The sequence below is a fragment of the Phyllopteryx taeniolatus genome, chromosome 1 (assembly GCF_024500385.1).
Source record: "Phyllopteryx taeniolatus isolate TA_2022b chromosome 1, UOR_Ptae_1.2, whole genome shotgun sequence".
Taxonomy (NCBI): Eukaryota; Metazoa; Chordata; class Actinopteri; order Syngnathiformes; family Syngnathidae; genus Phyllopteryx; species Phyllopteryx taeniolatus.
The window spans coordinates 20,931,360-20,948,343 of record NC_084502.1 but is presented as its reverse complement, the minus strand read 5'-3'; the positions used below and the strand labels follow the sequence as shown (position 1 = coordinate 20,948,343).

The following is a 16,984-nucleotide window of genomic DNA, read 5'->3' as shown; positions in this document are numbered from 1 at the left end:
GAACATTAAATATCGTCTTTGTAGTGTATTCAATTAATATAGGTCGAACATGATTTGCAAATCATTGTATTGTTTTTATTTATGTTTAACACAACGTCCCAACTTCTTTGGAATTGGGGTTGTACATGCTGATTTATATATTACCTATACAGTAGATACGTCATATAATTCTACAATAAATTAAATCAAAAATATTGCTATAGTTATAAATACATAATGGATGGCTTTAATCTGGATCAGGTGTTTCGAAGATTAATTTCTGCCAGGGATTACAGTGTAACCCTAAATAACAAACCTGCATCTTTTGAAACAAGCACAAAAGTGTAAAAGTGGTAGAAACGTGTTTGTCAATACAAAGAAAACGAGTAAGTAACATTTGGAATAGTCATTTTATTGTAAATTTTTTACAAACAAACAAATGAACAAAGTACTGTATTCCAAGGTCATACACTCAGTCCATGGATTCACTACATATCAGAGTTTGACCAGTCAGTCCTCCAAGTTAGCAGTTTCAATCTTCTCACCGTGAATGCAATTCAGACAGCTCTGCTCATTGGACTTCTTTGATTTGTATAAATAAAGATGCAAATTCAAGTAGAAAACTTTATAAAATAAAATTAAACTGGTACAGCGAATGTCAAGCTGACATCCAAACCTTTTTCCATCATTTGTGATATGAAAACAAAAAACCAAAAAATTGTAACAATATGATGATTTTTTTTTTCTGAAGAATTTAACTGTGGTTTGATCTTAAGTTTAATGCGCAGAAATGGCGTGTATTATGATATTCATTTGTGAGCAGACATTTACTACAAACCTTTAATGAAGGAATCGGTCGTCAAATAAAAGATTTCACATTAAATGACAATGAACAAAATATAAACCCGATGATTTATCCAAAATCACAAAATTTAAGAGATGATTTGTGTAACTGTCAGCAGGATGATAATTACTTCAAATTTCTTAAACACTCTCCTGGTCATTATTGGTTGGTCCACACATGCAAATGCTGCATTTTAAATATGAACTGGAACTGAACTGGTAAGTGTTTGTTTGTTTGTTTGTTTTTTGGGGTGGGGGAAGAGAACTCAAAATGTTTTCTTCCAACTTTAGGAACAACAAAAGTAGTATAACAATACAAAAAAAAAAAATACAAAAGATATTCAATACACTACAAATGAATAAATATTCATTGTAATAAATAAATTACCTTGGTAAATTCAACTATTGCCCAGACAAAAATGAAACAGGTAAACTCGCAATTTCAGAATGAAGCACAAATATAAATCTCTTTCACAATTATTCTCTGCATACGGATGTGAAGTTTGTTTCGTATAACAAATGAGCTGCTGGTTTTGAAAGCACATTGTCAAAACACGTGAATACACTGGGGTCAAAAATGGTGGTGGGTGGTGGCCGGGTCCTTGTCTCCACATACAGGTCTCCAATTTGAGAGTGTAGAGCAGTGCTAATTACTAGGTCAAACTGACAGATGGCCTTATTCAGTATTTATATAGCATGTTTCCGCAAATAGCGGCCAGGGGTGTTTATATACTTAACTGCAGATGAGGGAGGCCTGTATTTGTACAAAATCATTTTTTTGAATAATATACCACAATGGTACCAGTACTGGTATATTTTTCAACATGCATTAAGACTGCAGACCATTCACGTGCCTCGGTAGGGGCTGCTGGTTTGGTTAGTAACATACATACAGCACAGTTAACTCTTTAAATCACATCCATGAAGTTAATTACAATTAATGTAAGAGGGATGCCCACTATTTGAGGAAACACAGTATAGTCAAAGCATTTTTTGATTTAATTTTGGTCGCTTAAGACAAAATCCTCTATGACGGAGGATGCAGCTGTGCGCTGTTTTTGGCAAAGTTCCCCCCAAAAAGGATTTCAATAAAGACCTCAAGTCAAACAAATGAGGTCAAATTAACATTTAAACACCAGCAGAACAAAAAGTGTAATATCACGAAACCCTGTTGCTTTCTTTCACATTTCAAACTGCAACACACAGACGCAAACACAAACACAGACAACACTAAAACCAAAATTCAGGTGTGGTCAGTTTGACTCCTGTTGGCATGTACTTATACAGTATATAGGCTTGAGTGAGTGCTTTGCATTATTTGTCACTAGGCTACAGTAAGACTGTGGGTGAGATTTCAACTCCTCTCTTTGCATCTCCTTGTTCACAGTTCACATTCAGAAAGATAAGCGGCAAAAGGCATTTTCCGTTGGTGGTTGTTTCTCCGCTACGAGGGGAGACAGTTTTTCCTCATTTTCCCCTGGCTGTTTTTAGGCAAAGGTAAAATAATACAAAAAATACAGAAAAACTGACATTCCCATGTCACGTCTCAGGAGGAGTCTTTAATAAAGGCCTAGTTCAAAGGCATTTGATTAAGCATACATTCTGTTGTTTTAAGGTTTTAGAAGTTTTACCTCATCATCCTGTCTTCTTCATATTTACTTCCAAATACAAAAACATACAATACCACTCACCTGGCAGAGAAGTTGAAAATGTTTATAGTTCTACATTCCTTAAAATGTGTTGAATATTCAGTAGCAAGACTGGATGTGACAAACGATTAGGAATGGGCAGATTTGTAACGGGATGAGAGTATCTCTCGAATTGTCCTGAATTCCATCCAGCATCTTATTGAGCAGAATACTGCTACACAAGAGATGAACCATTTGTGTGGATGTAGACATTAGCTGATGTCAAGCTCCCCTTGTTTTGACAGTAAACTGGTTGAGACTAAACCAACAGTGCCTCTGCTGGCTGCAGTCAAGTAGTTCACTGCTTTTAGCCTTCACAGCTTCAAGAAATTATTAAGCAACGACAATTTACACACAATTCATCTAATTCTCAACTACACTATTAGGCCCATCCCTACAGACTGATACAGACATAACCGTTGCTACAGCTAAACTAAAATAAAAAAAATGTCCCCTGGTAAATCTGCTGTTGTTTTGTTTTCACTAGTCGGTAGAACAACAAGCCATTTCAATCACTGCAGGCTTTTTTTTGTCCAGTGATGATTACATATCAAAGGCAGACGCCCAAAGGTTTAGGATTTACATTTTCTTGTCCCAAAAGAGATTTGAAATAAGTTCACAAATTCAGAATCAAGAGATAACACTGTGTGGAGTCGACACAATCAGAGCACACGTTGTGATTCATGTAACGCCATGTCTGTTGTCCCTCAGAGGATCTTTTTAAAGCCTGCACCAAATAGGATGGAGATCCTATTACAGACAAATCAAACCGAGCATCACTTTTTTCATTGGCCATTCACCTCAATGACTTCCTCATTGTCATCCGAGTTGCCGGGGCTACTGACATTCCTGCCATTGACAATAGCTCTGGCCCTTTGGTCCTCAGAGTGTGCCGACGGGGAAAATGATGAAGGGGACGATGAGGATGAGGAGCTGGAGCCAGCAGTTATAGTGCATTGGGAGAGAAAGCTTGATCCAGCTGGACCAGGAGTTGCCGCTGGACCGGGAAGCCCACCAGGGAGCATTGACCCCCGGTAAAAGCTGGGCAGAGATTGACTATAGGATAGGGCAAAGCTTGGTGGCAGGATCCCGGCCATGCCTGCGAGGTTGGGGCTCAGCATGAATGACGGTAGGGTGCCTGGAGCCAAAGTGGAAGCTTTTGACGCAGAGGATGGCAGGGATGAGGAAGTCGAGACATCAGTGGCGGTAGAAGTGGACAGTGCCGAGGTGGAGGATGAGGTGGGGACTGCGCCCAAACCAAACAACTCTGGCATGAAACTAGGGTTGCCAAGTGCACTATGAGAAGGGTGGAAGAAAGGCGAGCCAGCCCCCATATAGAGTGGGTTTCCCAGTGAGCCACCCAGCATGGCGGGGTTGAAGCCCAGAGGGAAGCCATAGGCACCCGTGTAGGGAAAACCCTGGGAGGCTAAAGAGGCTGTGGAGTGTTTGCCAACAGCTGGCTGCTTGCGAGACCGCTCGTCTGGCAATGGGGTGGAGGCTTTGCGCTTGGAGTTGATTCTCAAGTCTTGTGCAGCTGTGGCATCCATGTTGGGCTGGATGACATTACCCCTGTTGGCATCATGGTGGCTCACATTTCCATCGTCGTCGTTGCTTTGGCCCATTTTAGCTGAAGGCAGTTTGTACATGTTGCTCCCGTCCTCCCTCTCTGGCTGGCGTCCCGTACCTGCAGCGTAACGCTGCAACTCACTCAGTATCTCTGGGCTGTCGGGTGAAAGGGGGCGGGGCAAACTGTCAGGAGTTACTGGCTGCTGTTGGTCAGGTGAAGGGCAACCATTACTACCAGTAGTTGGCTGCTTCACTTCAGAGCCTTGGGGGTCTAAAGAGGAATAATCAATTATTAATTAAAAAACAAAACAAAAACAAAAAACCCTAAATGTATCATCTGTTAAATCAATTACAGATGGCTAAAACTAAGATCTTAATAGCTATAAAGAAGTAAAATTCAGAATGATCTCAAGGAACATATACATTTCAGAAAATCACACCCTGATCAATTAGAGATTTTTTGTGTGCAATCTATCAGTTTTTGACCCTGCAGACACAAATATTTATTTTGTTATTAGTTTAAAGGTTAGGAATACTTTTTCATTAAATTATTGGATTCTCAGCGAAACTACTTGCAGAGATATGAGACTAATGTCTAGCCATTTCTAAAATAATCCATGTTGACATATAAAAAAAACTGTAGCCAGGAAATGTACACCAACAAACATAACAGAGTCACGATTATCTGTATAGTACAGTTCTGCATTTTAGAGCTGCCGCATTGAGTAATAAAATATTAAATGAGTCTTCCAACCTTTGTGTGATCTTGCAGTAGTCTCATCTGACATCTTAGGCTTGCTAGCTGCTCTGATAGCAAAGATTCGTCCATCTGATGTCCTGATGTAGGTCCCTAAAATTGAGACAGGCAATAGGTTACTCAGAAGCTAATGAGATTCTTCACAGGGAATGAACCAAATCCAAGACTCAAGTACCAAAACTGAAATGATGAGCGTTACCTTTGGTGCCCCTAATGACATGGATGCTCTCTCCAGCTGTGATTCTGGCCTTGACATCTGTTGAGCTGTTGGTGCCTGGAATCACCATATCTAAAAGAGAAACAATATGCAATAGTTGCGACTTTGTGTTTTTGTTTTCTTCGCTCAGTAAATAGCAGACCTCCACCAAGGTTTAACAAAACTAGTGCAGTGTTCATGTGTGACCCATCCACGAAGTTTTAATGGTAGATTTCATACAAGATTGTAAACCAACTAACCAAAAAAATGGGGTAATACTTACATAACCTCCTGTCTATGGTTTTGAAATTGGGCCACAACGGGAATAGAATAGAACAATTGGCGACAGTACATACTGCCTACCTGTAGTAGTAATGATCTTCTGCACAAACACTCCAGCTTTTTGCAAGCAGTTGACAGGAAAACCTCCAAGGCTGGACGCTGATGAGTCTTTGGATGTTGGAGCCGAACCTGCAGACGCCTGTCGAGGTAGGGTGGGAACTGGAGCAGAGTGGACTGGTCGGACATTGGCCACCGGCTTGTCCTCAGCGTGAGGTGGTCGCCTGGGAGGAGTTTTGATGATTTCATCGCAAAAATTTTATAAATTCATTTGAAGGATTTATTTTTCATGTTTTCATTCAAAAAAATACATACTTATACCAATTTATTTTTACATTAATTAAATCGATTTTGTATATATTAGTTTCTTTAAAAATTCATATAAATTGATCATGAGACATTACACCATTGATTTTCTTTTGAGGGAACAGTACATGTATCAAAATGAATCAAACGTTTGAACTCTAAGATATCCTTTCACTCAGGGCCACTCAGAGCGCTTTTTAATAAGTTGTGAATATTCTTTATTACAAACCAGTTTCTCTGGCTGAATGCAGGAATGTTGGTGAGGCTCTGGTCGCTGGCAGGGTAGTAGTGAGCGTAGGAAGGGCGAGTGTAAGGCACAGACACCCTCTTCTCTTCCTCGTAACCTTTTTTTGCTGCCTTCTTCTCAGCAGTGCTCAGCTTCAGCTCTCTGCGGTCCATGAGCAGAGACTCATGGGGGAATGGTTGCTACAACGATTTAAAGAAAGGATGGGGAAATCTATGATGAAGGTTATTCTTATTATCACATCATCATCATTCTTATGATCACCCGCACTAGTCTAGTCTAGTTAATGCATTTTGTGTAATGAAAACCAACATTTTATGTCTTAAATTGTGCCTTTGAAATGCATCCATCTGTCTATCCCAATTTTTTTTACATCGCTTATCCTCATTAGGATAGTGGCTGAGCTGGAGCCTATGCCAGCTGACTTTGGGCGAGAGGCGGGGTGCACCCTGAACTGGTTGCGAGCCAATCGCAGGGCACATATAGACTAACAATCACTCACATTCACACCTATGGACAATTTAGAATCTTCAATTAGCATAACATCCAGGTTTTGGGGATGTTGGAGGAAGCACGAGTACCTGGAGAAATACCATGAAAGCACAGGAAGAACATGCAAACTCCAGAAAAGAGGGCCTCAGCAGAGATTTGAACCCAGGGGCACTTTACGATGCGGGAGACGCACCTGCCCATAGCTTACATATTTGCAAATTAATTATTCTTGGAAGAGCTGAGCAACTCCATATTTCTTTCAGTTTTCACTTCCTATAGGTGTAACAGCCAGGTGTTCATGTACATCTGGGTTTTCATCCTTATAAGGGCATCCCTATACTAAACTCTGCTTTTATGCACCACTAGGGGGCAGACAGTGATCCATCCATCCATTCATCCATTTTCTGTACCGTTTATCCCCACTAGGGTTGCGGGCGTGCTGGAGCCTATCCCAGCTATCTTCAGGCGAGAGGCGGGGTACACCCTGATCTGGTCACCAGCCAATTGCAGGGCACATATAAACAATATGTTTCTCTAATTTCATCTACCTTGGTAATGAGGTGTGGGAAGAGGCACAACGCCTTTCCTAGGACGCAATCCATGCTGTCCCGATGCTGCAGTTGAACTTGGCAGAGCTCTGGCTCTTCTTCGGCAAAGTGGAGAAGAGATTCCACCTCCCTCCTGGTGAAGGCCAGCACAGGATTCAAATCATCCACCACTCGGTCTGATTGATGGAGAAGGAAAGTTAAAATAATTAGAGAGGAAAAAAACAACACCTGCAAATTAGATCAGGCTAGATTAAGTTTTATTCAACTGTTTACACAGTAGCGCTCTCACCGGACATGCCCTGTTTGGAGATCTGGCGGTCGTAGATCTTCTTCTCAAGCGTGAAATCACACACCAACCTGTAGATGTGACATGGCTTCCTCTGACCATAGCGGTAGACACGGCACACGGCCTGGGCGTCATGGCACGGGTTCCAGGAGGCGTCAAAAACCACCACACGGTTCGCTCCGACCAGGTTCACTCCCAGACAACCTGCCCTGAGGTCCCACAGTGGTGCATAGTCCAGTTATTCAAACTTGAACAGTCCATCATAGCATCACTGTTGTTTGAATACAAGTGTGTCTGTGTGTTACCTGGTTGACAGCAGGAAGACCCACGCTGAGGTGTTGCTGGGATCGTTGAACTGGTTAATTAATCTCTCTCGCTCTGAGGTGGTTGTACTTCCATCCAGTCCTTTAAAACATCGCACAGCCAGAGCAGATAGTTAAAACAATACGGCACTTTATTAATGGATATTATTTTTTGATGTGATTCACTTTCAATGTAAATGGTTGTTGACACCAGATACAAAAAATGAATTTAACTACACACATGGCGTTCAGTATTGATGTAGATGCAGAGAAAGGTACATTTTTGCTTTTAATACCATTGTGAGATGAACAAATGAATAATCTTGAAAACAAATTTGGCCATGTACAAGGAACGTGCGGTGATCTAAATTACGATTTTTCAACCTTGGCGGAGGTCTGCGCTCTAAACCTTTGATTTGTAGAATAGGCACACATACTACTGACTATTTGTTTGGACGGGATTATTTTTCCAGTCAATCATTTTTTTCTTCCCCCATATGTATTACGCATAATTAATAATACACATAATTAATTAAATAGCAATAAATGCATATACATGTTCACTTTTTACTTTGGTTTTCAAAATAACTAAAAGAGGACGATAATTCTTTTGAGGTTTTAACTTTGAAAACCTTGAAACTAAAACTGGAAAAAAAACTGGAAATCTGTTTCCTTTCCTTTCATGTCTCATGAATTGTCTTACTGTACGTTGTGATTTAACTAATCTAACCTTAGAAGCAGTATTATGCACTGCACTTATTGCACTTCAAATTCTGTGGACTGTTATACAGTACCTGTATTTGATTTGTCAATGGTTGTTCATCTGTTAGAACATTAACATATATTTTTTTAAATGGTAACTGTTGTTGAGTTTTTATTACACAATACTAATTATGATTTTTTTTAATCTCACACTTGACAAATACCCCAAATAAAAAAACTAAAACTTAATACTGGAACAATAAAAACTAAACTAAATCGAAGCATTTTTTGAAAAAATAAAAACCAATAAAAATTAACAACTCTGCTCTAAAACCTCATTAAAAATAATTGAATTTCAAAACGAAAAGTCAAAACGAAATAAAAAGTAACTATAATGGAAAATACCAAACTATTATAATCCTGATTACAACATGATAATTTGATATCATTGCAAAAGTTAAAATGTGCATCATTTGAGTATAATGGCCATAATTCTTCCTAAAAACAAAAATGTACTTATCACAGCACATAAGTTAAATGTCAGTGCACTTTTCAATATTAACTGTCCACTCCTCTTGTGAATCTAAGCTCAAAGTCTCAGATACTGACCAAGTAGTGTTAAAACAGCAACACTCACTGTAGTAGTTGAGATTTCTGACCCAGTTCTGGCTGGCTGGGTCTCTGGTGGAGGTGTTGGTAGAACGAGGTACTGGCCTCTTGGCCAGGAAATCCTCAATCACGGTAAGAGTGGACAAACTCTGACTGCAAGATGCACATGTAAGAGATTGGGTCATTAAATGGGGCACATGGGAATCCTCATAAAAGCTGCAACAAAATTAACCATTCAACTTTCCCTTCCACTGATGTAATTTCAAGACTTTTACCTGAAAACAAGGAGTTTATCTCCCTTTGCAACACTCTCCTCAATCAGGTGGAACAGCAGGACCATTTTTGCAGAATTCTCCAGAATGCCGGGCTTGTAATCGCACATTATGTCTTTAGCCTAGGAAGCGTAGAAGAGTAATAAAATCTTAGTATGTGTTATTAACTAAGCACCTATGGCATTCTTGAAATGACTGTCAGTGTTAAGAATGATTATGGCTTGTGCAAACAAGGAGCTCACAACACATTACAGTGGAGTCTTGGATGACAAACAACCCTGAAGTTGTACGAGTCAGAATTTGAGCAAAATGTTCGGCGAAAACATCCCTTCCAGTCACACAGAGCCTTGGCAATTGAACTCCCATTACGCACGACATAAGCATCTCGCACGAGACCTCAGCTCAGCGAGCATCAAACGATTAACCTGTGAGATTCATGAACTTTTGCTTTTTTTCCCTCTTGCGTTTTTGCTACATGTACTCCAAAAGAAGGCCCAAAGAAGAAGAGGAATATAGTTAGTTATAAGTTAGGAACTCACTTGGTTTGACACTTGAACATTTTCCGTCCAGTTAAAAGTTTTTATCACGGCAACAATGGATAGTTTCTATTATTTCCTTCCGGGTTTGTGGAATTCAAGGTCAAAGTATAAACAGGGGTGATTTATGCCTGCAATATTGTCATTCATCCAGGTCTTACTCTCAGGGCTAAAACAACCAGAACAGTCCAGTTGCGATTGATTCAATGCCCTGACAAGGGCTGGTTCAGCCCCCCAAAAAAGAATAATTAAAAATATATAGATAAGTAATGTGGAGCAACAAAAATATCATGCTGAAATCTCCAACTTTCTTTCTGGAGCACTGTGGACAAATGGGTCATTTATTTTTAGTTCCACTGAGAGTGTATTTTTGGTGGCATGCACGTACACAGGGGATTATGTAAAAATGACATATTTTTCAAAATGTGTTTATTTAACATGACACAAAGGTTGATTATTTAAGAGTTATATACTTAGTCTACTCTAAAAAAGGTAATTGCTATAAAAGATATGGGTCAAGGAAAGAAAAAAAAAAAACAACAACAACTATTCTTATGCCCATGTTGGAACCTTCCTACATACCCATTCATATGTGATGACCTGATTGGCCCTTTCCTGCAACTGGTTCAGACTCAGCCCTCCGATGAGGTTTGGGTTTTCCACCTGCTTTGGCTTCTGATTGGCTGCAGTGGGACTTTGTGTCGGTGCAGCTGAGGTGACGTCATCAAGGTCCAAGTCCTGGTCACTTGCCAGGTTTTCCTTCTGTAAGGCTTCATAGAGCACATCTGGATGATTCCAAATCTTAAAGAGAAGGGTGGAGAACAACAACAGTGGGTAAACACTTAAATATGCATAGATTATTTCTATTCTAATAGAATACAGATTTATATTCGAATCTGAATAAATTTGCTCATACATGTTTGGATGTTGATCCTTAAGAATCCAGTTGAAATGACCCATGTTACCATACTGTACACTCTCGCCACTAAGAATGGCATACAATAATGGCTTAACTCATTGCAACCTTAAGTTTCAGGAACATTTATTTCTTGGTTCTTGCAGTTCCTGAAACTAAAAGGTTCCAATCAGATACGTGCAGCTCAGCAGACCACGTCTCAAAACCTAATGCGCACCACTTATATAGCGCTTTTCAAGGCACTCAAATATGCTTTACAATTGCACACATTATTCATTCACTCCACAGTCACACCCTAGTGGTGGTAAGTCACTTGTATAGTCACAGCTGCCCTGGGATTCTTGAAAGTATAAGCCCCCTAACATTTGGTCCTGATAAATACCCCTGAATTAAATTTGGACACTAGTTCACGTGGTCCAAACCTCAGGTGTCCTGTGAGTGAATGTCTGAAATGCACCTTTATTTCTAATTTAGAATTTTCTATTTCTATAGTTAAATGTAATTCTGCTCTGGAAGTACTTTTCTAAAGGTTTGAAAACCTTTGGGACAATGCCTGCAAAACTAAACATATCTAAACATGTCTGATTGGATGACTGATGGCTGCATTTTATTTCAACAGTCAACTTTAAAAATCTACAGTTTTTGGCACATTCACTACATTTGAAATACTAAAATTATCTGCCTTGTTGCTTTAATAATGTACTGTAATTGTTTTGGATAACTTTGGGCATTCTTTCTCCTGCCACTTATTTTATTGTTATTGTAGTTACTTCTGCTGGGTCATCAGTCTGATTTACATACTATATGTTCTGGGGACATCTGGATGTTGTGAAAACGGTGGACACAATGGGCCACAGATGCATGGAGCGTTTAGGTAGAACTGCTGCTCAAGTGTACTTTGGTATTCAGGCAGTTTAAAGTATGCGTTTAAAGGTCCTCACTCTCACCTTGCAGCATACGCAGAAAGCTTTGAGTGGGTTGAGGCTGAACCAGCCGGTGTTTCCCGCCTCTCTGAAGCGGTTCATGAACTCCGTGTAGAGCGCCCTTTGCAGTGGAGACATCCGCACCAGGACCACATGCTCCTCTTTGGATGGCAGCTGGTCCTTTAGCACATCATGGCCTCGTCTAAGGCAGAGTCCGAATGTTCATTTGTAAAGTAAGGACAGAAAGTTACATTTAAAAAATACATACATCATTTGAAATCCCTTCTTAGTTTCCTTTTAAGAGTACTGTAAGTTACTGCAGATCTGACCAGAGGTGGGTAGAGTAGCCAAATATTGTACTCAAGCAAAAAGTAGTCCTCCCCAAAAATTACTTGAGTATAAAGTACACAATGCAAAAACTACACAAGTGCTGAGTAAATGATGACTAACTTCAGATTTTCAATCTTCAATCAGAGCATGACCATCAATAAAATTAAATGTGAACGTGCAAATTCTGATATTGCTCTGTGTGTGTATACAGTGTGAGCGAGATTATCACGTATCCCAAGAGATGCATGTTTTGCAGTTACTTGTGATAAAATAGAGTTAATGTGGGCTAATTTGCACAGCCAAAACAACAACAAACCATCTGCAATTTACCGCAAAGTGTTTCCCCAAGTTAGAAGTGGGCTGAAATATCCACGTTTGGCCAGACAGTGCCAGACAAATACTACAATACATAAAAGCTGTTGTTTTGGTAACGACGACTTTCCCAACATGGTCGCCACGTAGGCCCCGTCGTCTAAACATAGGTCGTGCACGAAATACTTGATAAATAAGCAATAACTGATAAATAAAAGTAGCAAGCGGCATTGATGATCACATAAAAAGTTTGAGACGACCACAGTGTATGCCGCTGGACATTCGTCACTTCTTGATGGTATGTACAATACAACGCAACATTTGGAACATTTCTGTGTGGATTAATCACAATATATGTGAATTCTATCGGAATTCACATATTGGCGAGTGAATGGATTTTATGTTACATTTTTAATGGGGCTTTTTTTTGGTGTCGGAGGGACCGGTCATATGATTACTTTTTTCACTATTAAGGTTAGCTTTGTTCTACTAAACAAACTGATAAAAGTTCCCAACTGTCCCTTTGTCATGTCATGTTGTACATGATACACTTAATTCAAATTCCCATATGATCCCATGGAAAGCGTCACACTTTTAATATCTGTGAAACTTCCACTTATAAGTTTATAGAACATTTTGAAAATCCTTTTCTGCCGTTTTGCAAGCTTATGCACCAAAAGGCTGTTCCAACAGAGAAATCTTAATTCTTATTATTAATATTATTTATTACAACAGTCTTCAAGCCGAACGCTTTTTAACACTGTTCTACCTTTTTCTGTACATTTTCTGAGATCCACTCTTTGTGAATGCTTTTATTTATTCAGTGAGTATTATGGTGCTTGCTCGAGTACTGAGACTGCTGTCTCACCTCTGTACGAAGCCCTCCAGCAGGCTGTGCAGCACATGGCTCCTGTACCTCATCAACTGGATGTCCTGTGGTGTGCTGTCCACACACTGCCCGTTCAGAATTGGACGCTCGAACATGTTACTGAATTCTTGTCGTGTGCCTGAAACATATATATATACACGGTCAACAAAAAATAAATCAATAAATACATCTAAAACAGTTAGAGGGTAAAGACAAAACACAGTGGAACCAATAATTATGCAGGTTGCTGACAACGGCATGTCCTTCTCTCTGTCTGTTAGATATTGTTTTTGTAGTTATGTTATTTGTTGTTTGTTTTGATATTATTGTGAATGTTTTCCAAATTTTTAACCAGAAGGAGGTGGTGCGCTCAAATTGTGATGTGCTTCTGTGCAATTAGAAATAAAACCTTTCCATCCATCCATCCATGGAACAGACTCATTCTAGTTCCATTATTTTGAGTTTTGAGGATCCACTGTAAACATCAACAAAAATATATATACAGAGTATATATTTAAAAGCAATACAATAACACTAAAACAAATGCTTTACCAAGGAAGTCGGGTCGAACAAAGTCAACCATGCACCAGTACTCGATCAGGTTGTTCTGGAGTGGATATCCTGTCAGAACCACGCGGCGCTTGGTTCGGATATTCTTCAGGGCCTGAGAGGTGCTGGCATGGCAGTTTTTAATGCGATGGCCCTCATCACAAATCACCACGTCAGGACCAGGCCTGGCCAAGGCTTTCTCGATAGCTGGAGAAGAATAGTTTCCTATTTAAAATCAGATTTAATTTTATTCCACCTCTTCATCTGCTCTCTCATCTCCTCCACCTTTGAGCAGTTTCTGCTGCCGGTCCTCCTCATCCAGGTCGATGACGGCAGGCCCCGCAGTTTTCTTGCTCTTCTTCTTTCGCCCAGACACAAAGTTCTTCTTGAGCGATAACAGGCGGTACATCTCGTAGCCCATCAGCAGCACACCTCCATCCTGGGCCCAGTTCTCCACCACCTTGGCCCTGGATGCTGTGTTTCTGGGTAACCACAGAGAAAAGGGCTACTTAACACAACCAATGGACTTCTTTTTGTCATTCTTCTTTTTCTAATGCAATTTCGTCTTAAAACCACATCATTCAAATGGCACATTTCCTAGCAATGAAAATGCACGGTCATCTTTCAACCGCCTCCCTATTCACACACATCCAGTATGCGTGAGCACACACAGAGCAAAAACAGCTGTACAGAGAGTTGTAGCACCAGGTGGCAAGCCAAAGGTTCAGCAGTTAAAAAAACAGAAGGAGAATTTTCCTCACTTGTGAGTGCACCGGCACTAGTGTATGTATGTGTGCTTGCGTACTGCACAGACAACAGCAGAACGGTAATAAAATGCAGATTTTTCTTTCATATTTTGCACTCAGATCCACAGACTTGCACTCACTTGTGTTCGTCGTTGAGGATGTGAACCTTGAAGGTGCGAGGCCTCACCACGCCATGGTCGCTATCCGGGGGCAAGGCCTCAGCGTGCGGGACCCACATGTTAAACTCTGCCAGCCAGTTCTGCAATGTGTTGACCTGTGGGAGAAACCATGACAGGTTGTATATTAAATGCAGTGCAGCTTTTGCTTCTTTAAATATTTATACTGACGATTTTCCCTTGATCAGATCGTTTTTTTTCCTGTTCTTACACCCTTTAATAATTGAAGAGACATGAGAACATGCAACTTGAATCATCTATTTTTTCGTTCTCTTTGTCCACACCAACACTGGCACTGCGAAAAAAAACGTTTTTTTTCTCCAATCAGGAGATCAACATTTTAAATGCATGTGTAAAAAAAGACGAAGAAGATATCTTAAAAAAAATCCCTGGTTTAGTGTGGCCTTTCAAAGGCCAGGTCAGAAAGGCCCTTAAAATCATATTGTATTTACTGTTTAAATATTTTTAGGGCCTTTTATACCACAGTTTTCCACCCCATTTCTTTACCCCACTTGACCTCATTAAGGTCACGGGTACTGGAGCCTATCCTAGCTGACTTTGGGCGAGAGGCGGGGCACACCCTGGACTGGTTGCCTTTCAACGATAAACAAACAATCACACTTAAATTCACACCTATGAAAAATTAAGTCTTTAATGAAACTTGCGTGCATGTTTTGGGAATGTGGGAATACGTCAGAGAAAACCCACACAAGCATGGGGAAAACGTTCAAAGTCAACACAGGAAGGCCGAAGACGCAATTTGAATCCTGAATCTGAGAACTTCAGGGCAGATTTGCTAGGTTGTGCAAGATCACTCATCTATTTATTCATTCAATGACAGTTAACATTGACTCAATAAGGTGCTTACAGGGACAATGGTGAGCACGGTGTGGGCCTTCGTGTATCTGAAGAGAATGTCAATGAAGGAGATGACCTGCAGTGTTTTGCCCAGGCCCATGCTGTGGGCCAGGATGCAGCCGAACCCGCTGCTGCTGCCGAAACGCTCCACCGACTCCACCAAATTGTCGTACAGGAAACGAATTCCACCAATCTGAAATGAATAGCACAAACCTGAGTTGGGCTTTCCTTAGAATTCATAAATCAAAAGAGGGAATCACTTGGTACCTGGTGAGGTTTTACAGCTCGCGCCAGCTGACGTGACAGGAAAATGTCCTTCTCTGTTGACGGATGGTTCAAGTTGACAAGCACCCGTCCTTGGTTATCCGGGCGATTGAAGTCATCGTTGATGTGCATGCCACTTTGCTGACGCACTATATCATGGTGGGCGGAGTCCCTGCTGATAGCGTCGTACTCGCCCTGGCTCAGATTTACCGCACCTACAGAGAAGATGAAGGCAGGAGGTGTGAGGGAGAGAGGAAATCCTATTTTCGCTGGAATTTTGCTCAAAATTGCATGAAAAGTTAAGCACTAGATTAAGTTGTGAAGGAGTAATTTCTTTTTTTTTGGTGATTTTGCTAATGGTAAATATAATCGTGTACTACAGTTAGTTACACGTATGAGTAGTACAAGTATATGACTTAGAGACGATCACAGGCTCAATGAAAATTCGATTGTGTGGGAGAAGTTCGTTGAGTGGTTGTAACAGATCGTGAAAGACGAGGTTGGGAAGGATGCTTGTTTGCAGGAGATCAGAATCAGAGGAGGTTACGGAATCTGATGAATTCAATGAAGGGGGCACACTAAGGCAAGCAGATGAAGAAAAAAATAACATAAAATCTTCATTCTACACCTGCTGGAGACTCCGTTCTCGAGACAGTTACTTTGAACTTTTGCCATACCTTATTTGCCCCTCTTATTTAGAGAAGTGAATAAAATTGTTTTTACATATGTAACATAACAATTGCTAAGTGGAATGTTTCCCAGCAGGATGAGTTTTGGCAAGTCCACCTGCAAAATATTCCACAAACATTGTGAACCACCTTTGGAAAGGTTTCCAATTCCTTTAAACAAAGGTTTGAAAATCAAACTCAATTGCCACAATGTTTCCTTGACTTCCATTCAAAACTAGTTATCCATCATAAAAATGATAACTAAATGCAAGCGCAATTATGTAATATGATAGAGCAATTTTGAGGGCTACAACAGGGAACATTATTAGGTAAGGGACAAGTGTAAATGCCGCGCGCTCTAGACACATGCCACTGCTGCACTTGTCTGTATCTTTCATTTCCTACAAGAAGACAAATGATGGATAAAGCACTTTCTTAAAAAGAAAGTATTTGTCATTAAAAGACAAACAATTTGTTTTCATTTTGTCCCCTTACCGTACCAAATATGAGCTAAACCGCAAACCTAAAACCAGGGTACGTACGAAGCAATTTTGGCATACCGTTACACCGCTAGCGATTCTACATACTCTATTTGTTGTTTCACCAATATGGTCCCTGAGGGCAATCAAAAATATGATCTGGCCCATGATGAAAACCAATTTGACACCCCTGGTTTAAAACAAATGCATGAATCTGTCTCTATTTAAAT

At 40.2% G+C, this 16,984-nt stretch overlaps 1 protein-coding gene across 8 annotated transcripts in view; it reads right to left on the bottom strand.

The window, feature by feature from the left end:
- Nucleotides 1-370: 370 nt before the first annotated feature.
- The window catches only part of LOC133481141 (helicase ARIP4-like), a 63,276-nt gene continuing 46,662 nt past the window's right edge, over nt 371-16,984 (bottom strand). For 7 of the 8 annotated variants that reach the window (XM_061780170.1, XM_061780179.1, XM_061780219.1 and 4 more), the window contains 18 exons: nt 15,611-15,822; nt 15,354-15,536; nt 14,450-14,583; nt 13,849-14,045; nt 13,567-13,770; nt 13,015-13,153; nt 11,529-11,706; nt 10,248-10,466; nt 9,133-9,251; nt 8,886-9,010; nt 7,550-7,649; nt 7,248-7,453; nt 6,959-7,134; nt 5,904-6,100; nt 5,393-5,592; nt 5,033-5,122; nt 4,831-4,926; nt 371-4,347 (listed from right to left, as the gene is read on the bottom strand). In XM_061780170.1, the coding sequence (XP_061636154.1) occupies nt 3,296-4,347; nt 4,831-4,926; nt 5,033-5,122; nt 5,393-5,592; nt 5,904-6,100; nt 6,959-7,134; nt 7,248-7,453; nt 7,550-7,649; nt 8,886-9,010; nt 9,133-9,251; nt 10,248-10,466; nt 11,529-11,706; nt 13,015-13,153; nt 13,567-13,770; nt 13,849-14,045; nt 14,450-14,583; nt 15,354-15,536; nt 15,611-15,822 (3,827 nt within the window). In that variant the 3' untranslated portion in view covers nt 371-3,295. The remainder of the gene's footprint in view (nt 4,348-4,830; nt 4,927-5,032; nt 5,123-5,392; nt 5,593-5,903; nt 6,101-6,958; nt 7,135-7,247; nt 7,454-7,549; nt 7,650-8,885; nt 9,011-9,132; nt 9,252-10,247; nt 10,467-11,528; nt 11,707-13,014; nt 13,154-13,566; nt 13,771-13,848; nt 14,046-14,449; nt 14,584-15,353; nt 15,537-15,610; nt 15,823-16,984) is intronic. The other variant, XM_061780190.1, reaches the window with a different exon arrangement.